The sequence below is a fragment of the Idiotropiscis lumnitzeri genome, chromosome 12 (assembly GCF_059441095.1).
Source record: "Idiotropiscis lumnitzeri isolate Australia: NSW breed Sydney's pygmy pipehorse chromosome 12, RoL_Ilum_1.0, whole genome shotgun sequence".
Lineage (NCBI taxonomy): Eukaryota > Metazoa > Chordata > Actinopteri > Syngnathiformes > Syngnathidae > Idiotropiscis > Idiotropiscis lumnitzeri.
The window spans coordinates 19,188,341-19,212,150 of record NC_142402.1 but is presented as its reverse complement, the minus strand read 5'-3'; the positions used below and the strand labels follow the sequence as shown (position 1 = coordinate 19,212,150).

The 23,810-nt window shown below is 46.1% G+C and overlaps 1 protein-coding gene and 1 long non-coding RNA gene across 2 annotated transcripts in view; one reads left to right on the top strand and one right to left on the bottom strand.

Moving 5' to 3' along the window:
- LOC148326383 (uncharacterized) overlaps positions 1–23,810 on the bottom strand; it is a 111,201-nt gene that overhangs the window by 22,275 nt on the left and 65,116 nt on the right. The gene's annotated exons all lie outside the window — the stretch shown is intronic.
- Positions 1–23,810, top strand: part of cdh2 (cadherin 2, type 1, N-cadherin (neuronal)) — a 53,918-nt gene that overhangs the window by 27,211 nt on the left and 2,897 nt on the right. Inside the window, exons 3-15 of the mRNA XM_088311351.1 lie at positions 4,901–5,112; positions 8,993–9,160; positions 10,051–10,206; positions 14,199–14,343; positions 14,447–14,619; positions 15,578–15,715; positions 16,026–16,211; positions 16,784–17,037; positions 17,301–17,443; positions 18,147–18,380; positions 19,303–19,536; positions 19,757–19,896; positions 22,675–22,839. Of these exons, the coding sequence (XP_088167477.1) occupies positions 4,901–5,112; positions 8,993–9,160; positions 10,051–10,206; positions 14,199–14,343; positions 14,447–14,619; positions 15,578–15,715; positions 16,026–16,211; positions 16,784–17,037; positions 17,301–17,443; positions 18,147–18,380; positions 19,303–19,536; positions 19,757–19,896; positions 22,675–22,839 (2,348 nt within the window). The remainder of the gene's footprint in view (positions 1–4,900; positions 5,113–8,992; positions 9,161–10,050; positions 10,207–14,198; positions 14,344–14,446; positions 14,620–15,577; positions 15,716–16,025; positions 16,212–16,783; positions 17,038–17,300; positions 17,444–18,146; positions 18,381–19,302; positions 19,537–19,756; positions 19,897–22,674; positions 22,840–23,810) is intronic.

Here is a 23,810-nt window from a genome sequence, read left to right as displayed (position 1 = left end):
TGATGGTCCCCGTGGGGAAACCTTTGGCACACTTAAGCTTTTCCTCTCTCAGCAAATCCAAGACAGGAACTTTTCATCGACTGTAATCAAAAGGTCTTATAAGATGATCAAAAGGAGTTGCTTCATTGATGCAAGTGCCAGTGCTGTCATTTCATCATGTTACTTCAATACGTGAATGGTTGCTGAAATCGTGGCCGAGTCACAGTCGGAATGGGAAAAAGGCAGCAGTTTCTAAACAACCTCACATGGATTTGTTTTGTTTGAGCAAACCAGCTTTTGTTTTTCCATCACTGCTTCTTTGCTTGCTGGTCAATGACAGCGCCAACACTAGTGGCTAAAAGGTAAATATGTGTTTCGGGAATGGCCTTCATGCCTGGCGATGGCACGGTGGGAAAAAAACAGCTTCTATGACATGAAAATGGTCATCTCAAAAGAAGAATGAAGATGCAGCTATTCGGTGGGCTCAGTGTGTAAGACTTATACATCGATTAAAATTTCCAAAATCCATTTGATTGGATACACGAGGGCCCGATTCAATTCGATTTCCGATTCACTTTCATTTTTCGATTCAAAGATTTCACGCAGCTGTACCAATTATACTTTGGTATGTAAGGCATTCTCAGAACTAATGTTGCAAGTAGTTGCTCAACGTGCATTAGTAGAAATATTAACAATTCAGAAGTAAAGCCAGGACAGTTACATGAATCATGTATGTTTTAGTTCACATCTGCCCTCATGCTTGTTGGCGCTGACGCCACTGCTTCCGCCATTTTGTTTTGATCCGCTAATTTTGCATTGTGACACGTGAAGCCATGTAAATTTAGAAATTAAAATACCTTATTAAAAGTATCAATATACAGTTTTATGACTCGATGTTTAGTTATGAAAATGACTTTTTTTTTCATTTGTACGGTTACATTCATGCATTTCCAGCTAGCTTTGCTAAAGGCCTGTCAGCCATCCTAAAACTAATTATAGTATCAAGCTAACTTACACTTAAAATCAGCACAGCTATGCGCCGATATGTGCTGAAAGGTGACGCTTAAGCTTTATCAGTTGGCGGCTCCACTGACACAATAATCCCACACAATGCTTGTCTGTGATTGTACTGTATTCTAATTCTAATCTAATTTGCTTAGCATACCTCTTGTAAATAACCACCCTCTGAGCGCGTCCTTTGCGGCTAACTCGCAGACATCCAGAGTTTCAAAAGGACTGTCAATTTGAATTCTCTTTTTGCAGATAAACTGCTTTTGCCTGGAGAATAAGGGGCCATCATTAAATGTCACTGTAAGAAGCTCACAGTGGTTGGTTTTCGTTAAGATATCTTTTGCTTAGCTGGAGTACTTAGTACTTTATGTGGGATTAGACTACCAATGGTATTTGCCTCCTGGTCAAAGCACACCCCCCTCTTGTACCCTATGCAAATACAGATATACAGAGAAGAAGGCAACGCTGTATTTGGTGATTCATTATTTTTTTTGTCTTGTTACTCGAGCCAGAAAGTATTCTTCGTATTACTAACTGAGAAATGTGAAAATGACATCCTTTCGGGTCAGTTTCCTTGAATCCGTGACGCATCCAAATCTGTTCGCCACTTATTTTGCCATGGTGCTTATCACTGTGTATTGCAATGTGGATGAGTGCGATAAGAAAAAGTGGTATCAGAATGCATTTTTCGGGGGACATCTTCATAATGTATTCTTAGCAGGAGTGCTCCGATTCAACGTGACAAACAACTCGAATAATATGATTCAACCTCACAAACCGAGTTGAGTTGTTTTGAACTTTTATAAACTGTTTAAGGGTGACACTTGAATGGAGCATGAACACTTAATGTCATGTTTTCATGTAAAAAAAAAAAAAAAAACATGGCATATTTTCAGACCAAATATTAACGCATGGAATGCTTTGCTCGTTTGAAGTGCATTATTAGAACGCCTTCAAGGACTTTAGTCTGGCAAAAGGCAAATGTCCTTATTTACAGATCCAAGCTGTAGCTTCAAGCAGTGGACGACTGTCTGAAGAATACAGAGTTGTGTAGATGAAAGGAAATGTAACAGAATTTCACATTTGAGTTTTATGGGAGGAAATGTTTGCAAATGATTTTAGATTCTGTTCTGTAGCCGAGCAGATCATCACCTCCTGAGTCGAGTCGCCCCGACTAGGTCATCTAGGTCCAGTTCTCGCTTAAGGTGTTATGTTCTCCAAAGGCATTTTGTGGAGTTTGCATTAAAGCAGACAATTATGTAAAGGTCGATTGTGGAGATTATCCCTGAAACAGGCAATTAGAGAAAAGTGCAACTGGAAAGAATAACAAACATCTACATTTTCGCCAAGCAGCAAAAATCTTGTTACACAGTGGTAAAAATTGCAGATTAGACTGGTTTGAAGTATGACTTCAGTAAATAATTTGGAGGTTTTGCGCCGCACATTCAGTGGGATCATCTGCTTTCATTTGCATCGTCTCACTTCCTCGGAACTTGGTTAGCTTTGTAGTCACGGATATTTTATATGCCAGGGTGGGGGATGGGTGTAGTTCCTGGATCGATATGTATACATCTGTAAGGGGTAATTGTCAACTTTTGGTGACCTCACTTCCTGGAAGGGAATGATGGTGCATGATGGGATGAGCTCCCGTGAGATTGTTCCAGCTCGTCTCATTTACAGAACATGAGAGGGAGTGCAGAAGTCAAGCAGGGCTAAATTTGGGATTGGGAAAAATGTGCAGTCCCAGTCCACATTCCAGATTACTGAATTAAATTCAGGTCTCGCGATTGCTCTCTTGCGTGCGCCAGAGTATGGATTTTCACGTGATGGCGCAAACAATAGAGAGGCACTATGGTACTTGGGGTTAGCCAGGGTTTTTGTGTTGCTTGTCAGTGATGGGGGGGGGCATACAAACGTTGAATAGGATCATTGAGTCGGAGGTAATTCCGGGCCCCGGTGCAGGGCATTAGTTGGACAGGCCATTATGCTGACGGGCGCGTTTGTCCCACCCACCCCCGCCTTTTTTTTTAACCCCCAGACCCCTCCCTGCTGCATCGGCATTTCTTTCCGCGCTGAAGCCTTTATCGTCGTACCCATGACGACATGTCTGATGGGGCGTGGCAGCCAAGATCACGTTCGGCCCTGTAGTGTGGGGAACCAATATGTCCCCGATAGAGATTGCAATAGCTTTGCCGACACGTTGGATTTTTCAACTTTGATGAATGAATACACGCACAAGGGACATTGCCATTTATTATCATTGGAGGTGGCTGTGCTTGCTGGGAATTTGTGGCGCGAGTCTGGAATGTGGAGTCTCCCTGGGATGTTGTGATCGCCAAATTTCAGACAATGTTTAGGAGTTTGAGCTTAGCTCAGCTAAAGAACTCGAGGCCGGGGGAGGGGGGAGGACATTGCTATCAAGTCACAGCTTAACACGCTGACTGCATACATTTGACAAAAGCTAGGACAGAGAAACCATGTTCTCTTGAGTATAAAAATCTGGGGGTTTTTTCAGCTTTTCTTCCCATGTGGCTGTTCTGTATAAACAGCACAGATAGAATTGGGGCACAAAGTCAAACCAGCAATTTTACCCCTTTGGAGGTCGCATCCGAACTGTTACAGAGGTGAGATGGTGACTGTGTATGAAGAAGGAATTCTGCAATGCGAATGGCGAAGTTTAATAGCCGACACAAAATTCTCCTGGCCTGGTTGCCTTCAAAGCAAGTGAAAAGTAATTTATGTCACATCGTACTCATCGTAGTGCTGACGTCATCAAATTATCTGATGCTGGATGCGCCTGTTGCTATGTGACGTGCAGACAGTTGCGGGCATATCTACGGATCTATTATCTGCGGGATCATTGAAGTTAAAGTCACCGGGAAAAATATACGTATAGCACTGTCTTCTACTGCACACAGCCCAAGTAATAAAGAAAACATTCATCTCTGTCATCACGGTTTTATTACAAACAGGGCGTGGAACGTTCGAGCTATTAATTAGACCTTGAGGTTAAACTTTTGGTCCCAAGTCGATATACTACATCCTCCGCTCAAGCCCAGAGGAACTTCATCCAAGTGCAAATGATTCTCCAGAGAGGGTCTTAGGCCCCCAAGGGAGCAGCAGAAAGAAAGATGAGGTGCCCCCTTGCAGGCTTTTGTTAAATAATGCCCGTATCTGCTTGAATAATTCAAAGCAGCAACAGCAGCGCTCCACCTGGAGAATGATTTTCCATCTTTGCCTTTGTGCCATTTTGTGCACCGTCGAGATGAGAGTTGCTAGCCGGGGAAGCTGGCCAAGACAAAAGGATCGTATAGTCGAGAAATAGTCTTTGTCCGTCCATCCATTTGCGCTGTGCTATACTGTACTGCCACTCACTTGTAACGGTGTTGGAACGCTGCCGCTGAGGCCCTCGCTCGGACTGGAAGCCCCCATGAGACACCTGTCGTGGGCGTCTCTGTACATCTGTGTTGTGTGTATGTTGTGATGAAATAAACATCACAAGCCCTCACTCGTGCCCGTGGAGGATTCATCCATCCAAGGCACCTCAGAATGCTGTGGGCAACAAAGCGAGCGTGTGAAGGCTGATTATACACGACGAATTAAATTTGTCGTCATGCGATTGCGACTTTTGGATCCCCTCAACCTCGGTAATCGCTCTTAAAGTTCAATTTCAGTTGCCTCCTTTTCAAACTCGATAGTCCTCCGCACCTGTTTTGAGCGATACCTTTGGGGCACAGCTTGAAGTGAATAATTTATGAGAACGAGGGAGAGAATCACAAAATCTTTGTGGACCTTCCGTTGCTCTGTGTGTTTGTCGAGCTGTCCGTCTTCCACCTCCTTTGTCTGTGTCCTTTTTTAAGGATTGTTTTTCACCACTGGGCTCATTCTTAACTTTATCTCTCTCTTGCAGTGAGGTTCCTCGACTGCGGCCGAGGGGGTCTGGTGCGCTTCGAATGCAACGACCCAGAGGACTTCCGGATAGAAGCAAACGGGGTGGTCTCGGCTGCCAGGAATCTGCAGCTCGCTGGGCCGCAGACGTCAGCGCTGCTGATCAAGGCCATTGACGACACTACTCAGCAGCAATGGATAACCCTCGCCAGATTGACGCCCACCAACCAGCAGGTGAGGAAGCAACGAATCTACTTCGTTTGGGCATAATGATGAATTCATTGGATGAATCGTGTCAAAGACGAAATGGAGCGCAATATTTGGCGCTGTTGATTTAGTCTGATTTAGTTTGGTTTGTGACGAGCAACATCATGACTTGGTGACACTGGTACTGAAGAACTTCCAGAAAGATTCAGCATCATTATCATTACAGCGTTTCCCCCTCTATATAATGGACAGGCATTAGGAGTGTTTCCATACACTTAGATACGTTTATACTGTGTATATTTGCATGCTTTTTATGAATGTCTGCTGCTAATGTTATACATTAATGGCTACATTACGCCGCCGACACTGTGTGATCTATATCTTTGCTGCTGTAACACCTAAAATTTGTGGGACTAATAAAGGATCTATCTCAGTAGAAAACTTTATAGTTGAAAATCTATTAACGTTCTTTTTCGGTGAATCCATCGAACCTCCAGTTTATTTTTGTTGGTCCATCGTATTTTACGGCAATGATCCATTCTGCCCTTGCGTCAATCAACTTGCGCTGATTACCCGCACTGCAAATTCACAGATGACTAGTTCCCCAAATTGTAGCAGGTGTTCCATGAGACAAGATGGATGCCTGCTAATTAAAAGTTAATGTGTCAATTTAGTTGGCGCCCAAACATATACTTAACACGGTCAACGTCTAGCGAGAGCAGATGCGCAACGACTGCTCATAAAGTAGATTTCAGTGAGCAGCGTCTTGCGATTGTAAGCTTATTGCCTCTGCGCCATCTCTCCGAGACAGTGAGCATCTGTTTGAGCTCTCCTGGACATGACAAACAGTCGCCTGCGATTAATTACGTCGTCCAAGTGCTCATATGTCAACATTGTCTTTGGCCGAGGATAAGAGAAAGTTCACATTAAAGAAGAGCGCATGCCATATCGGTCAGTCTTGTCGGCAGGAAATGAAAGAAACTTCTGAAGGCTTTTTAAGGTTGTAGGTTTTCACGGGAGAGCCAGGGAATTATGTGAGCCTGCGTAACACGACTACACAGACAAGACATGTGTTCTTTCGGTTCTACTTGCTACACACCAGCTGGACCACGACCAGACCTCTTGTGTTAACCGTTGATCTGACAAAGTCAAAAACAGCTGGTCAAGTTCGCATTTGTTTGGGTTTCAAAACGATCACCCTAAAAAAAAATTGGTCTATCTTCTTAATCTGAGAATTGTATCACGCAAACTGAAATAGGAACGAAATCAAAAATGAAAGTAACAATGGTAATAAAAATCAATTAATCATCAATCAAGTGTTGCATCAACATCGTCGTTTAATTTTTTTGATGCATAGACAGTTGGATATTTTAAGGGTTATTTTTCCCCCAAAAGATTTTGTCCAAACTCCAAAGCGATATTCCACCCAATTTACATCATCAATGTTCGGACTAAAAGCGACAACACATTCGTAAACGTTTCGGGAAAAAGGGAACGTCGTATTCTACTGTGGTCGCAGATCAAAACAAATTGTTGTGTTCTTCTTGAGGCCAGCAGACACATCTCTTAGCCAGGAACTAAATTAAAGTTTTAGCCGATAATGATTTCACAGCCTCTCCAAGCACCATCATTAGCCACACACAAATGCGACTGCGGGTAGAGCTTTTAATGACACTATTAGTCATTGCTGTTGGTAAGATAAATACTTTTCCCAAACAGGTAAACTGTCTTTTTTTTTGTTTTTGTTTTTAATTTGTTTAATTTTTTTAAATTTATTTTTTAACCACATAAATCAGGCTTCACATCTGCATCGCATGCATGATGATTTCTTAATCACGTCAGTGATTTATTTGTATTTATTTATTTATTTTTTTTAAATTTAATTATCACCGTGAGTTTTCCTGCCGTAGTGAGGGAGACATTTTAATCACTGCCAACGAAACAATAACCTCATTAGGATGAGAACATGTCTACCTCCAATAGAACTCTGCAGCACAAAGCAATACTTAAGAAGCAGAAACAAGGGAGTTTTCATAAAGGGTAAAAATCACACTTCAATGCTGAGGCCCTGAAGCGCTCCGAACCGCGTGTGTGTGTTTGTTTGTGTGTAGTTTGGGGCCTTCACAGATAAGATAGACGTCGAGGTGAACAATCCCAACACGCCATTCATCATTGCCAACGCAGGTTGCAAATAATTGCTCCTCTCACTCATGCCCATTTTAATAAGGTAACAGATATTTCTAAAGCGTGGCGGCTCTCTGTGTGTCTGCTCGCATAGTTACTTGTGCAGTGTGTGAAAGCACTCTAATCAAATTTCAAACATGATTAGTGAAAGCTGTCTAGTGGTCAGTGTGTGCGTAAGAGATTCGGGTCGTTATGGGGTGGGAAAGTGGTTATTCATTTCTGTGGTTCTGCTCAAAGTGTGGAGCACAGGGGTGGGGAAACGATGTTCTACAAATGTTTTTTTTACTACATGATGGAGTTGTGGGTTAAATGATGGTGGGTTTTTGGAAGAGTTCCTCAATGGTTTCATTTGTTTTTACAATTGCATGATGGGCTGCATCAAATTCTCTCATAGGCCGTTTATGGCCCACATTCTGTAGGTTCCCCAACCTTGGTTTAGTAGAATGACATCAAGAGATGAGCTGACTTAATTTTTTTATTTTTTTTTTCTCCTAATTGTTGTTGTGCTTTCCCACCGTGCGTTCAAGGTTATTGTAACTTTCCATGGCACTACTTCAGTCCCTCCTTCATGTCTCTGGAGCAGCATAGGCAATTTGAGCCATCTGTGTGTTTAGCGTCTGGCTTGCAGGTACCATCCTCCTTTGTTTCAAATCTCATTCATTACAGCTGAGGGAGGATGGCAGATCCATTATGGGAGCCGGTTGTGTCTGTGTGGGTGCATTTGATCAGGACATGAGATGAGGTTTGCCATTTAAAGCCAAGCGGTGCTGCTGGTGTAGTCCTGCTGCTGCACCAACTGCATAACGGCAGAGCATGTCAAGGAGAATTGTGCTGTAATGTTGATTGTTCAGACCAGGGAGGGCATCTGACGGCATTTTGAGGAAATTTAATGAGCTATTACTTTCTCTCTGAGTGTTCTGATCTGCTCTTTCAGTGCCAGTGTCGTATGGGGCAAAATAATGTTAGTTAGTATAGAGCGTAACTTGCCATAGTTTGCTTCAGGTTGTTCCTTTGATGGAGTAGTTGAGTGACGAACCAGTGCCTCTAGTTTTTGCCAGTTATGCCTGCCATTTTGCCTGAGTTGCTTTATGTTGTGATTACTCAATATAGATTTTTTTTTTTGCCCAATTTATACTACAAAATAAACTTAGAGGTATTTTTTTTGTTATTGGTCACACAAACAGATGAAAAGTTGAGACTTCTCAGACCAGGATCCTAAATAGTTTCAAAGGGGTCCTCGATTTTACACAGATTTTCTTCCTTGTTTTGCAAGCCTCAGCTTACGTCCTGCAGCTGACCAGCCATGTCCCCGGTGTCACCCGCTAGGCCACGCCCACTTTCAAGGCACTCTGCTCACGATGCTTTATAAACCCATTTCATGTCCTCACATAATTGGCGTGTTTCTTTACGGATAAGACATTACAAAAAAAGGGTGTCGATTTGCGGTGCTGAAACAGATGAACTCGTTTCACTGGGTATTATTGATTGGATATTTAAAAAAACTGAGTTACGAGCGTGGTTGACTGACCACTTTGCGGTCCTCCAACTCAGAAAGACAAACAGTTTGTGGCACACTGAACAGTTGATTTGACTGTTTTATACTAATTGTATGACTATAACTTACTTATAAATTGAGTTCATGTGTTGCCATAAATAACATGCTTCTGCTTTATTTATCTTGTAGACGCTTACATGGCAAATCATACAATGTTATTTTTTCCAGGTCATGGAACCCGCTTCTCATCCGGCCGTGTCCAAGGATTTGAGGGAAATAGCATTTCCATCTCGGAATTTGGACAGCCAGCTGAAACGCATGAAGAGAGACTGGGTCATTCCCCCAATCAATGTCGCGGAGAACATGCGAGGTCCATTCCCAAAAGAGCTTGTTATGGTAAGCCCTCACATGCCCACACACACATGCACAAACACACAAAGTCATACTCCACTCATATCTTGAGTGAAAAAGGCTTCTTTGCTTGATATGACAACCTTGTAGCTTCCCCCATTTTCCAGAGCTTCCACTCAGAAGGTCACAACCGCGAGACTTGTTTCGTATTTACAGCCCTTTGCTGAAGGTCATCCCCTCCGCCCTTGCCTTATTTTGTTTAAAGGGCCATACTGTACAACCTGTTCAGAGAGAAAGTACAAGTGCTCACTAGCGCAGTCGTTCCTTAGATATTATTGTGCTTTTATCATGGCTCAAGGACACATTCAGCTGCCTTTTATTGACAACAGTCTTGCGGTTGTGGCTTGGTGTGGGTGGCTGACAAAGGACAAGCACTCCTCAGGACAGTTAAGGAGATCCTTCTCAGTATATTAAGCTAAATCTCTTATCGGGTCCTCTACACACATTTTGTATGTATTATATTAACACAAGCCACGTTAAATGAGATATTTCTGGGCTTAGTGGATAATATTATCAGGAGGAAATGAGATGCTCAGCGTGGACCCGGAAGAAGGTGCAGAGGATCTCAACTTACAGCGAAATGGAAAAAAAATATCCAGGTCCTGGCAGAACTTCAATATGACACAAAAATCAATAGGATGCCTGATATTGAAATGATTTGTCAATAAGACACTCAAGCTACAGGACGTTATGAGCATATGTAAGAGAGTTGCTGGACATAGTATCTGAGATGTGGGGTTGGCTTGCCAATTGTTAGAAATGGAATACATTTTGGAATACAAAATTATCTTTGGCATTCAACTACAGAAACTCCGCATCGTTCCATTACGAGTCAAGTTTTTAGTCTACGTGGTCACATATCATTCCACCCACAGATCCGCTCGGACCACGACAAGAACCGATCGCTGCGCTACAGCGTGACAGGCCCTGGCGCTGACCAACCTCCCACTGGCATCTTCCTCATCGACCCCATCTCTGGAGAGCTCACGGTTAACAAGCCGCTGGATAGAGAGCATATTCCCAACTTCCATGTAAGTCAAGCCCTAATGATTTCCTTATGATCGGCCTGTTTGTTCTCTCGCTGGCAGTGTTGTACTTTCCCTCGGGTTGGTATGTGCACCAGGGTCGTGTGTAGCCTAAACAGTCTGCTCAGACTCAATAAAGACTTGTTAGATAGATAGATAGATAGAAATCCCTTTATTGTCATTGTACTCAAGTGTGCAACGAGATTAGAGGGCTCCCCTCTCCAGTGCAATACAACAATAATACAGACAAATATATAAATTAGATAAATAAAGAAGACAGTGCAATGGAATTCAGTACTGAATAGGGCATATAGAAACACATCACAATGCTGTTTTGCGAGGTTAGGGTGGTCTCGTGTGTGTGTGAGAGTTCAGTATGGAGATGGCTCTCGGAAAGAAACTGTTTCTCAGTCTATTGGTCCTTGATTTGATGCATCTGTAGCGCCTGCCAGAGGGCAACAGGTCGAACAGGTGTGAGTTTGGGTGGGTATTGTCATTGACGATGTTGAGAGCCCTTCTGAGGCACCGGGCGGTGTAGATGTCCGACAGTGGGGGGAGAGGGCAGCCAATAATCCTTTGCGCTGTTTTGACTGTCCTCTGGAGCCTCACTCTGTCCGCCTCAGTGCAGCCGCTGTACCAGGTGGAGACACAGTACGTCAGCAGGCTCTCGATGGACGAGTGGTAGAAGGCCAGCAGCAGCTTCCTGTCCAGGTTGAATTTCCTGAGGACTCTCAGGAAGTGCAGACGTTGGCGGACCTTCTTTACCACTGCTGTGGTGTTGTGACTCCAAGAAAGGTCATCGGAGATCTGTACTCCCAGGAACTTGAACGTGTGGACCCTCTCCACACACACGCCTTCGATGCAGAGGGGGGGCGGCAGCGTCTTGTTCCTCCTGAAGTCGACGACAATCTCCTTTGTTTTAGCAGAGTTAAGGTGCAGTCTGTTGTCCTTGCACCAAGTTGTCAGTCTCTTTACCTCCTCTCTGTAGGCTGTCTCGTCACCTTCCGAGATCAGACCGACCACTGTCGTGTCGTCAGCAAACTTGACGATGGTGTTGTTGCCGTGGGCCGGGCTGCAGTCGTAGGTGTAGAGGGCGTACAGGAGAGGGCTCAGCACGCATCCTTGGGGGGAACCGGTGCTCAGCATGAGGGTGGAGGACGTGTAGGGGCCGAGCAACACAGTCTGGGGTCTGTTGGTCAGAAAGTCCTTAATCCAGATGCGTGTGAGGGCAGGGAGGCCGAGAGTGTCCAGTTTGGCGACGAGGATGTCTGGGATGATCGTGTTGAATGCCGAGCTGTAGTCCACAAAGAGCATCCTTGCATAGCTCTGCTGTCGTTCCAGGTGGCCCAGCACAACATGCAGAGCAGTGTCGATGGCGTCCTCAGTGGATCTGTTAGCCCGGTATGCAAACTGGTAGGGGTCCAGAGTGGGAGGAAGGCAGTCCCTGATGTGCTGGAGAACCAGCCTCTCGAAGCACTTCATAATGACTGGTGTGAGAGCAACAGGACGGTAGTCATTCAGGTGGACGGCTGGTGACTTTTTGGGGACAGGAATAATGGTGGAAGTTTTCAAGCAGGAGGGGATGACTGCCTGAGCCAGGGAGCGGTTGAAGATCCTGCAGAAAACATGTGACAGTTGGTGGGCACATGCTCTGAGGACCTTGCCTGGTATTCCGTCGGGTCCAGTAGCTTTCCTGGGGTTGACCGCCAGGAGCGCGCGCCTCACATCGTGTTCCTCTACGATGAGTGGGGGGGAGTTGGAGCTTGAAGTGCGGGGGTGTGACGGTTGGGGCGAGTCAAAGCGAGCGAAGAAGCAGTTAAGCTCCTCTGCCAGCGATGCACTCGGGTCTACAGAGGTCGTGCTGCTGCCACGGAAGTTGGTGATGCTCCGTAGACCCTGCCACACCTCCCGTGGCCTGTTACTGGCAAGGTGGGCCTCCAGCCTCCCCTTGTAGGTTGCCTTGGCTAGCTTGATGCCTTTGCTCAGGTCAGCACGAGCCACCCTGTACTGGGCTTTGTCGCCTGACCTGAAGGCAGCGTCACGGGCCTTGAGGAGAGAGCGAACCCTGCTGGACATCCAGGGCTTCGCATTTGGAAAGGTCCGTATAGTCTTATGTTGGGACACAGTTTCCATGCAGAACTTGATGTAGTCCAGTACACAGTGCGTGTAGACATCAAGGTCCTGATGATCAAAGAGGTCCCAGTTTGTGTCATGAAAGCAGTCCTGTAATTCACTCATGGCGTCATCACGCCAGGTTTTCACAGTCTTTGTGGTAGGCCTGAATCTGCGCCTGAGAGGGGTGTACGCAGGTGCGAGCTGCAAGGACAGGTGGTCTGACTGGCCGAGAGGGGCGAGTGGGAGGGCTCTGTATGCGTGCTTGATGTTCGAGTACACATGGTCGAGAGTGTTGTCTCCCCTCGTTGGGCACTTGACATGCTGGTGAAACTCTGGGAGTACAGTCTTTAAATTGGCCTTATTAAAGTCTCCCGCTACTACGTGAACGCCATCAGGGTGGGCCCGCTGATGTTTATTGATGACGCACGCGAGTAGCGAGAGCGCCGTGCTAGTGCTAGCGTCGGGAGGGATGTAAACAGCTGTGACAATCACTACCGTTAGCTCCCTCGGGAGAAAATAAGGCCGGCATTTAACGGACATGAACTCGATGTCGGGGGAAGAGTGCTTCTCGACGATCGTGCTATCGCCGCACCAGTTCTCATGCACGTAAACACAGAGCCCCCCGCCCCTCCTCTTACCGGTGTCCCTCGTCCGATCCGCGCGATGTAGCGAGCGCCCGGCCAGCTGGATGCTAGCGTCGGGGACGTCTGCGTGCAGCCAGGTTTCCGTGACGACGATCACACTGCTATCGCGCACATAGCGGTTTCCCAGGATTTGTAATCCCAGGTCGTCGATTTTGTGGACCACGGATCTGGCGTTGGTGAGGTGCAGACTCGGTAGTGGTTGCCTATGGGGCTGCCGTCGCAGCCGTTGCAAGACACCGGACCTGCAGCCTCGCTTCTGCTTCCTCTCTCTGCGTCGCCTGCGCCGCCTCCCGGCCCCGATGACCAGCCATGGTGAGCCGGGCAGCCTCGCCAGTTCGTTCGGAATTTTGCGATCATAGCAAAATTCCTCTGTGATGGTTATTTCGCATCGATATCCAATGTTCACGATGTCTTGGCGGGTATATCGATGTTGTGCCTCAGTTGATGCCAATAAGAGCAAGCAAACACTAATAAAAAGTAAAAAGGAGCACTGTGAGGGGGAGCTGTTGCATGATGTGGCGCTCGGAGAACTAGATTTATCCGTCTGAGAATTTCAGGATTTTGTGTGTGCATGCGTGTGTGTGTGTGTGTGTGTGTGTGTGTTAGATACATGAAGATAATCCTGAGCTCTCAACGAGTGCTCTCTTCTGCAGTCGCACTTGGATGACATCGCAGTATACTTTTAACCTAGCCTTTTGCAAAGACGGAAGAGAAGGAATCATGGCTGAATGAGAACCTTGGAAGAGCACCGGATAAACAACTTAGCCAAAACTTGAGTGTATGATCTTGGAAAGGTACTTTTTGACTTAAGTAGCGATGGATAAATGAAGCTTCATGAAGCACTTGTGGTAGTTTCTGGCTCCTCCAGATGGCACACTTGCTTTAAAGTCCAGTGGGAATGTAATAGATACATGGTGCTGCGCAAGTTATCTTTAAAAGGAGATCACCATCTCGAGGAGTCAAATAATATCACGAAGCTTCATTTTTTTCATCATTACTGATTATTACTCTTAAAGCTGGGAAGCTGACGATACTGGTGAGCTAGAATTATTGATGCGGCCACGTTTTCATCGTGTTATCTTGCGTTATATTGACACAAACTGTCCATCAAGTATGAATACAACAAATGGTGAGTAAAAATTGTCTTAGGTGACCCGATTAAAATGGTGAGATTTGTATTTATTTATTTCTTTTCCTGATCAAGCGTCCCCCTTCAAGTCTGACTTTGTCTTCCTTCAGCTGAGAGCTCATGCGGTGGACCTGAACGGCAACCAAGTAGAAAACCCCATCGACATTGTGATCAATGTGATTGACATGAACGACAACAGGCCCGAATTCAACCACCCCATCTGGAACGGCACCGTCCCTGAGGGTTCCAAGCCAGGTAAGCGTCAACACAGTATATAAAGAAACGTCCCACCGCATTGTCACACCGTATTTATTTTGTTTCTTGTAAAAAATACGTGCTTGCCATCCTGTCCAAAAAGGCACATTTGTCATGACGGTAACAGCGGTGGATAAAGATGATCCCAAAACTGCAAACGGGATGATCAGCTACAAGATCTTGTCTCAGAACCCAGACAGTCCCACCTCCAACATGTTCACCATCAATAATAAAACCGGAGGCATCATTACTGTGGCAGCAGGCTTGGACCGAGAGGTGGGTTGCTTTTGGTGTTTTCTGTTTGTTTTTTTTTTCATAAATGAAGCAATTGTTTGTTAAATATGTTGGCAATCACAACTTGGGCATGTTTGTTAATAGAGAGCCAATGAGCCTAAGTACGTTTGCTGATTACCGCGTAAATTCAAGCCGAGCCGGCCTTGGCTTTTTCCACTCACATTTAATCCGACAAGAATGTTGCACGCATCGCCGATCATTTTAATAATCCCCTCCTCTCACATTCTCTGTCCTCATTTCCAAAGCGCGCGTCTTTTACTTATCCTTCTTTTGTGCTGTAAACAACCACCTTTCCCCCTAATTGGCTCACAGAGCTGTGGGAGGAAATAAATAAAATGAAATATAAAGCACATGCCGGTTGATGTAATCCTAGTGAGGGCAATCTGGCATGCTCGCTGTTCAATCACTTCCGCCTTGGGGCCGCGGTTTTATGTGCGACAGTTGCCACCGTGAAAGTAATTTGCCCTATTCTCATTACCGAGTGACTAGTCCATCACCCGAGTAACTGTTAATGTGGACGTCGTCATTTGTCAACTTCATGCATGTGTACAGTAAAGTGTGCTGCAACTCACTCCTTCCCTCCCTGGGGAATAAATCAATATTAGTCATAGGAATAAGAAAGCCATTTTAACTGTGTCAATTTGGTGGCGCCTCATCAGCCTGTGAGGGAACCAGTATAAATCCTCCACAATCTACATTATTATTTGACTCTTAATTCGATTACAATGGGACTGCCAAATTCAAACAGAATCTGTTGTCATTGGAATGTTGGATCCCCCCCCCATCAGAAATAATGAAAAGTCAGTTTATTGAATCTAAACCGTCACCATCTTAAGTGAAGTGAATCGTATCGATTGTTCTTGTTTGGCAGCAACAGAAATAAGAGATGGCCACACAGTTGCTATATGATTCTCAAACCGTTCACGATTTTCCTCTGCAGAAAGTGCCTCAGTACATGCTGATCATCCAGGCCACTGACGTCGAGGGCAACCCCATGTACGGCCTCTCCAACACAGCCACCGCCGTCATCAGAGTCACCGACATCAACGACAACCCGCCCGAGTTCACGGCTGACACGGTAAGCGGCGAACGCCGCCACTCTGACCAGCGTCAATACGGCGCCGCTCTCGTATTTAGTTGATGTTCAGCTACACAAGCAGTCAGCCGGGCGTGGAGTTACTCCCGCCCACTCCCATGCAACGACGGGGAGCGCAAAAAGCACTTAGAGTGAGACGTGATGTTACTTTGGTGTTGTTAGATGAAAACGGGCGGCGAGATGACCGCCACCGCGTGATAAGATAGCTTCCGTGTCTTGTTTACCCAACACCGGTCCCGGCACAACTAACGGTACGCCCGCTCGTCTACATCCTCATGCTTTATTCATGCAGTTTTTCGGCGAGGTGCACGAAAACCGCGTGAACGTGATTGTGGCCAACCTGACGGTGACTGACAAGGACCAACCCAACACGCAATACTGGAACGCCGTCTACAAAATCACCGGGGGCGACCCCACCGGCAGGTTCTCCGTGCCCACTGATCCCACCAATAACGAGGGCCTGGTGACGGTTGTCAAGGTAAGGTCACCATTTGTGTATCTTTACGCTTTTTGTGTTTTGGGTCAACCCAAATACATAAGCACATGACTACAAACACGCTAATCGTACCTCAAAAGTTCACTTGAAATGGTTTTAATACAGCTGACCGCGGCCCACCGGTTGAGGATCCCCGCTTTCGATGTGTACAAGAATGTCTTATTATTTTGTACTGTAGCTATCGAGGCACGAATGCAGCACTCAACAATACAAGCATTCAGTGGCATTTAGGAGCAAGTCTTAACAGATAATAGTTGTTTATCAGCCAGATTAATTCGAGTCGTGTCTTCTCATTTGTATTTCAAACAGAAGAAGTAATTAATAAGAAGCTGGCGGGCTTGCGGCTCTCCATTAATTCACCAAGGCACCGAATAGTCAAGTCTATTGTGGGGCTTACACAGGAAGCGTTTTCGAGAGGAGGATTGGAAATGTTTTAATTTGCCTCGTTACTCTCACACCATTTGCCACCATTTAATACAAGTTCCTCCTTGGCTCGCAACATATTCCACGTGCTGACGTATGCCTCGCTGTCTCTGTCTCCTGCGTCTTCCCAGCCGATTGACTACGAAATGAACAGGGTGTACGTGCTGACAGTGGAGGCGAGGAACGAGGTGCCCCTCGCCAGAGGCATTCACTCTCCCCGACAGTCCACCGCCACCGTCACCATACGAGTGCTGGACGTCAACGAGAGCCCCTACTTCGACCCCAACCCCAAACTCATTAAATTGGAAGAGGGAAAGCCGGCCGAGTCCATGCTGACCACCTTCACAGCGCAGGACCCGGATCGCTTCATGCAGCAAAGTATCCGGTAGGAGGTTGACATCGCGCAACACTTGCTTTTTTTTTTTCTGCCACGATGTTTTAAACCACAACGGCAACGGTGATGACACGAATGGCTCTCATCGGTGAATATTCATGTCGTCTTCCATCATCAGACCTCAATTCAGTGTTTGGTTGCCTCACACGCTTTGTCTGTTTTTTCCCCCGAAATGGACCACAACAGACTTCGCCTTTTTCAGCTTTGATAGAAGCTCAGTAAGGTGATTCTGAATGCGTTTGTCTTTTCACCAGCTACACCAAACTGTCCGATCCGGCCAACTGGCTGAGGATTGATCCCAACAACGGCAGAATCACAACAATGGCCGTTTTGGACAGAGAATCACCTTTTGTCAAGAACAGCATGTACAATGCCACGTTCATGGCCACTGACAACGGTGGGTATAAACGCGCTGCTTTCATGGTTTCGCCGCTTCTGTCAGAAGGTGATGACTTTTCCAATTCTAATTGAGCTACTTGTGTGACGACAACAAAACACCCACCACGTCTTCAAGTCAACCACTGACCACCGTTCACCTGAAGGCTAATGTGTCAACAATATGAGAAACATCCGATTGCATGGATCAATTCGCCTTTTCCCTGAAGTGGATTTACCTCTGTTCGGGTTTACCCTGTTCTGCAGATCATAGCGTCGGCCAACAGGCTTAAAACTTTGCCAGAAAAGAGGTTTCTCAGTATTAATGGGTCAGGACTGGATGACTGGCTCCTTTGAGCGTGGCCCGAATGCTAACGAAGCCTCTTAGCACAGTGAATACATAGAGGGAGCCTGAGAGGAGCGACAGTGGCCTCTGTTTTGCTGCTTTAGTATTCCCATCCGATTTCCTTGGTCAGGAAGACGTTCCTTCTCTCCCCCGCATGCACACACTCACAGGATCCAAATGTCTCTGTCTGCCGCCTCACTTGAGATTAGTTTCTTAAATCAGTATGCCATTGGGATGGGGCCAATCCCGCTGGACTACGGAGCTGTTAGGAAACACAAAAAGTCACCCTCCTCTTGTCTGCCCACCGCATGATGAGTCCACAATCAACATTCAAGATTTGCGTAAATGTGTAGGCATGTTGTGTTTCATGGCATTGCAGGCAATCCTTCCGCGACCGGCACGGGCACGCTGCAGATCTACTTGATTGACATCAACGACAACGCCCCCAGGGTGTTCCCCCAGGAAGTGGAAATATGCGAGAAGCCCGAGCCCAACGCCATCAACATCACGGCGATCGACGGCGACCTGATGCCCAATGCCGGGCCTTTTGCCTTTGAGTTGGCCAACTTGCCCGTCGACGTGAAGAGGAACTGGACCATCACCAGGATCAGCGGTACGGAAGGCGATGGACATGGTTTTGACGCCGTTGAACCTTTGATGATGCAGTTTAGTTAGAATGACTATAAAAAGCAAAAGCAACTCAATTTTTAAGCATGCTAGGTCAATATCGCACCGCTGGTTTGCCGCACCATCATAACATTTGAAGATCCCAGGATAAGAAATGCCCGCCAAAAGAAACCACGCATGCTAAAGTTGTTATAGAATATTTCAATACAAAAACCTGACTGTGCCAGGAGAGAATCGAGGCATTGTAACACAATTAATGAAACGTTCTGCACATTTTGCTCAAATAAACTCGCTCGAGAGAGACGTTTCTGTTGAAATACAATGTATCTTTATTGGATAATCGCAGCGAGGAGTTTTAAGCTTAAGCAGCATTATCCAACATCATTCGGTAGATTTGTGAGCCTCCCCATCGAAAATCCTTGTTTTTGGATTTGATATGCTAATGCAAGTTGGACTTTCTCACACAGACCCATATACGTTGCCAATTTTTGCAATTGCAATAATCACCATTACCATTCCAGTACTGTATTACAATTTAGGTCAAGTCAAAGTGTAATTTATCATTTCAAATTTTAGTGGAATGGCGAGAAAAAAAAAATCAGCAGAACAAATAAGATGCCTTGAACATTATCGACCAGTGAGTCTCCACCTTTGAAACAAGCGCAGCAGTTAACTCGTTAATGTCCGTGTTTGAACAATTGTGGCTATGAAACGTAATTACAATTACTGCACATTTTTTCCGGCGTCAATTTAAGGGAAGAGTGAGGCACGCTCACCAAACAATCGGGGCACGGCGGTTGTTCGAGTGAGACCACTATATGAGGAAAGGTGCCATTTGTGTGCGGCAACGAGCATGACCCAAACAAGCCCACTTTGAAGTAATTCTGCCGTCTTGATTTTCTCTACAGGCGACTACGCTCAGTTGCGCCTGAAGATCGGTTTCCTGGAGAGCGGCATTTACGAACTGCCCATCATCATCACCGACTCAGGAAACCTGCCCTTGTTCAACACCTCGCACCTGCGGGTCAAAGTGTGCCAGTGCGACATCAACGGCGACTGCACCGACCAGCAGCACATCATGGCCGCCGGCCTGGGCACGGGCGCCATCATCGCCATCCTGCTGTGCATCATCATCCTCCTCAGTGAGTGTCACCTAAACGCTGCCGTCGCAGATTAGCACGGCAGCTAAACATGATCCCAACGATGATTAGATTAGTTTAGCGCGGGATTAGCAAACAAATATACAGTCGACATCCGGCCTGAAAAGCTAAGACACGGGATCCGATTACGCGTGAATGAAAATATGAGCACGGTTCCGTTTTGTAATACAACGCCACGTGCGTGTGTGTGTGCGCCTCGCAGTTCTGGTGCTACTCTTTGTGGTTTGGATGAAGCGGCGCGATAAAGAACGCCAAGCCAAGCAACTGCTCATCGATCCTGAGGATGACGTGCGAGACAACATTCTCAAGTATGATGAGGAAGGCGGCGGAGAAGAGGATCAGGTGGGAATGATGTGACACTCACGCACTCACACACAGAGTAAAACCTCTATAACACTACGGATTATTCGAAAAGCCCTCAACGCACTTGTTTTTGCCAAGCAATCAGCTATTTGAATGGAAAATTCCCACTCCAAAGGATGACTAAGACTGCATTGTGGTCCGGGAAAATGTCTCCAAAGCGAGGTCTGAAACATCAGAATGTATACGTTCATTAGATTGTCTCAAATATTTTGACGTCACGTGACATCCTAAAATGCACAAAAAATTCTTTGCAATAACATGATCAATGTGCCTCCACTTGTGTAAACACAGCATTTTTATCACGATTGCATTTGTGGAATATGAGTTAAGGAGTAAAATCCAAAATCAGAAAACAGGTGAGCTGCTTACTTGAGCAAATGTGTCGTTTTCAGTGGACAGAAATTGACAAAATGGCCGCCCCCTCAGATGGCTGAAAATGGGGGCATTTTACTGCTTAACTCATATTCCGCAAACGCAATATGAATCCGAATGCTGCGTTTCCACGAGTGGGCTGCATAGACGATATTCTTGTCAAGAACACTTACAACTCCGTCTGTCACTAAATTGGGAAGTCGACGATTAACGGCGAAAGTTTTGCACCAGGTCAGAACAGTAGAATCAATAATACAAACACACGACGGTCCACTTGGTTCTGTAAATACTGGACGTGTGTTCTCCAGTGCAACCGCGTTTCACTTTCCAACCCAAACACTCGCACCCACATCCTGAACAAGCGCCAGAGGCATAAATAAAGTCGCATCTCTGCATCTCGTTGCGCTGATCAGGCATGTAGCGACACAAATTCAATTGTCATAATGACCCCTTGTTAGCACAACGGAATCAGTTCATGCGGCGGGAAAAGAAAAAAAAAAAAAAGCGTTATTCCACATAGGCTATTCTCTCGGCTGAAGTGCGGCAGTGGCTTTCGCATATTGCACAAATAAGCGGGAGACCCCGCGCTGACCTGACACGGCGGCAAATCATCCTGGGAGGCTTGTAATTGGTGCGCTGATGTCATTTGGAGACAGGCATCTGCTGAGCGCCAATAATGAAGGTAACAATATGACTACAAGATTGTCAAAACATCTGCAGGCAGAGAGACAGAGAGAGCGAGCGCTCCCTCCTGTGTATTTATGCCCACGTAGAAAAAGCACAAACTTTGTCGAAAGAGAAAGTAATGCTGCTCAAAAGCAAATGAAGTCCGAGCTGCCGTTTTAGTGAGAGCGAACAAGCTTCCGTTCTAAATGGCGCAAAGGACGGCAGGATAAAATGGCCTCGTCTGCGCTGTCCAGGAAATCAGTACTGGCTAAAAAAAAAAAATGGACCTGCCTTCCCTGGCGCTGTGGTCTGTATAATACCCACCTCTGTTCTCCGTATCTCCCACCAGGGAGGAAATTGAAGTGTCAGTCCATTTGGTGCTCTCACAGTGTATGATTTGAGCTGCTGCTGCACTGTGAAGCAGTCACTATCACAGGCAGACAGATGATCAAGTTGAGCTCGGCCAAAAGCGGCTGATTATATAGCTGCACACCGGCGTGCTGTTGCCGTAAACAAACCGATCAGTCGCCTGCATATTAACGCGGAGACGGCGTGACTTAGCGAGCGTTATATGCATGCAAGAAGGAAAATGGAGGAATCCGTACACTTCACTACGTTGACGACTTTGGAGGGTTGCAAGTTTCTTTTCCCCCATTATTTGATATTTTTGGGCTAAAAGTATATTTCATACAAATTCGTACTGATTGCCTGGTAGATATGAAACTCTTATTAGGATTTAAAAAAAAAAAAAAGGGTACTTGAACACCACTTAAGTTTGATTCGTGAGCGATTACCACACCGGACGACTTTAAAAGTACGAGCAAAGTCAGGCTACGTCGCTACTGTTCGAACACATCTTAAAAAGCACACTCCCTATCTTCACATTGTTCCTTTTTATCTAAAAAAAAACAGAATACAATGTGCTTTTGCCATGTTTCAGAAGCATGGACAAATCCTGAAACCTGCCATGTCGAATGTGGGTCATGAACGGGGTTAGCTCTGTCATTAAGCCTGCTCGCTTGCTACGGCCAATAACGTGGCGGTGCTTCAATTCTTGTAACCCTCTCTGGTGTGTGATCTTAAAAATAAATACATTTTTTTTAAAAAATCAAAACGCCGGCAGGAGTCTGCCTGTAACGAACCTAAGATGATAGATGACATTCTTGTGTGATGACCACTGTTCTGATCCAACACAGCCTCGGGGCTTACTGGCATGAGTGTACACATGAATAATCCAGTCAGACAGGAGATGATACTGATGTGTGTGGAGTAGAGGAGGTGTACCTTTCATTTCGACTTCACATTGTGGGCAAGACGCTGGAAGTACGACACCGGCATTGAACGGGGGGGGGGGATATTAGAGATGGAGCGATTTGGGAGCATCCATCACGCATGCTTATTAGGCACGCCATATCTTCTGCCGCGCCGATACCATCCGGCCATTCACTCCCTCTCCCGGCCATGACTTAGCGTTGCCGTGGTAATGTTAATAGGATTAGCTCTGGCTTATGCATAGCCACCGTGTCGCGTCTGGCCATTTGATTAGAGTCTGCGCCTTCCTGTGGCCGCCGCACATTCGTAGGAACGCCTCTGATGTTTTCACCGCTTCACAGTTATACTCTCAGAGCGCCGACTGCGCATTAAGCACTCTCAGGGCAGTGGTCCTATCACGCAAAGCATTGACGCCCTCCCCCCCTCCTCCCTCTCTCCGTTCTGTAGGATTACGACCTGAGTCAGCTCCAGCAGCCGGACACATTAGAACCCGACGCCATCAAGCCCGTAGGGATCCGACGTCTTGATGAGAGACCCCTCCACCCCGAGCCACAGTACCCCATGAGGTCTGCCGCCCCCCACCCCGGAGACATCGGAGACTTCATCAATGAGGTAATAAACTAAACACTGCCTAAAAAAAAAAAAAATGACACACACAAGGAATGGGGGGGGTACGTCGCCCCAGAAGCTGTCGGCGAGCCCGTGTGGAAAGCAGAGTATGGCACCCTGGGCTTGCGCTGTTCTTTAATCCAGCTCACCAAGGGTTGAAATCAAGGTCCGACTTTAACAGTGGCCCGGTGGCGTTGGACCACCCGAAGTTCTCTGATGCGGTTGCGTGCATTTTGAGGCGACACCCGCACAGAGGCCTACATATATCATTTTTGAGTTTATTCACCTTTTGATTTAAATCAGGCAGAGCCAACACAACTTGGCTCAGGGTGGCCGGCCTGAGAGAGCCGCTGCACAAAAAAGACTCATGTCGGACTATGAACATTAATTTATTTGTTTAGGCACTTTTGTCGGTTTTAAAATTTGACCGTGGCCCTCAAGCGCCAAAGTTTGCTAACCTCTCGTTGAGAGTGAAGGTCGAATGAATAAAAAGGGGTGTGGCGTTTAACACTCATGCCTCAAGTATTTTGTATTCTGGCATCTCTGGCTTCTGTGTAAAAGTAAAATAATGTAAGTCCACTTCCCAAGTGTGCCCGTAAAGAAGCAACAAACCGTACAAAGTTAGTGAGAAGAGAAGTTGTTTTGCTGCAGCAGCAATTCCAATCCAAAAAGGGTGTAGAATGAAATGAATGAAAGGCTGAGGTTTTCTTTATTATGCAACTTTCTGATAATAAACAATTTGGTTTATAGAACTCCGCATGATGCCGACGCGGGAGAAAATTGACCTCAAACAGACTCAATTAATATTATTCTGATTGTTCTCTCCGACGAAAGAAGAAAGTCTTGCACACGTCCACTCAGACGTAGAAAGGAAGAAGACTACGTGATGCTAACACACTTAGATATCATAATTACCCCCCCCCCCTCCGCTACAAAAGCAGAAGTGGCAGAAAGGAGTGAGAATGAAATACACA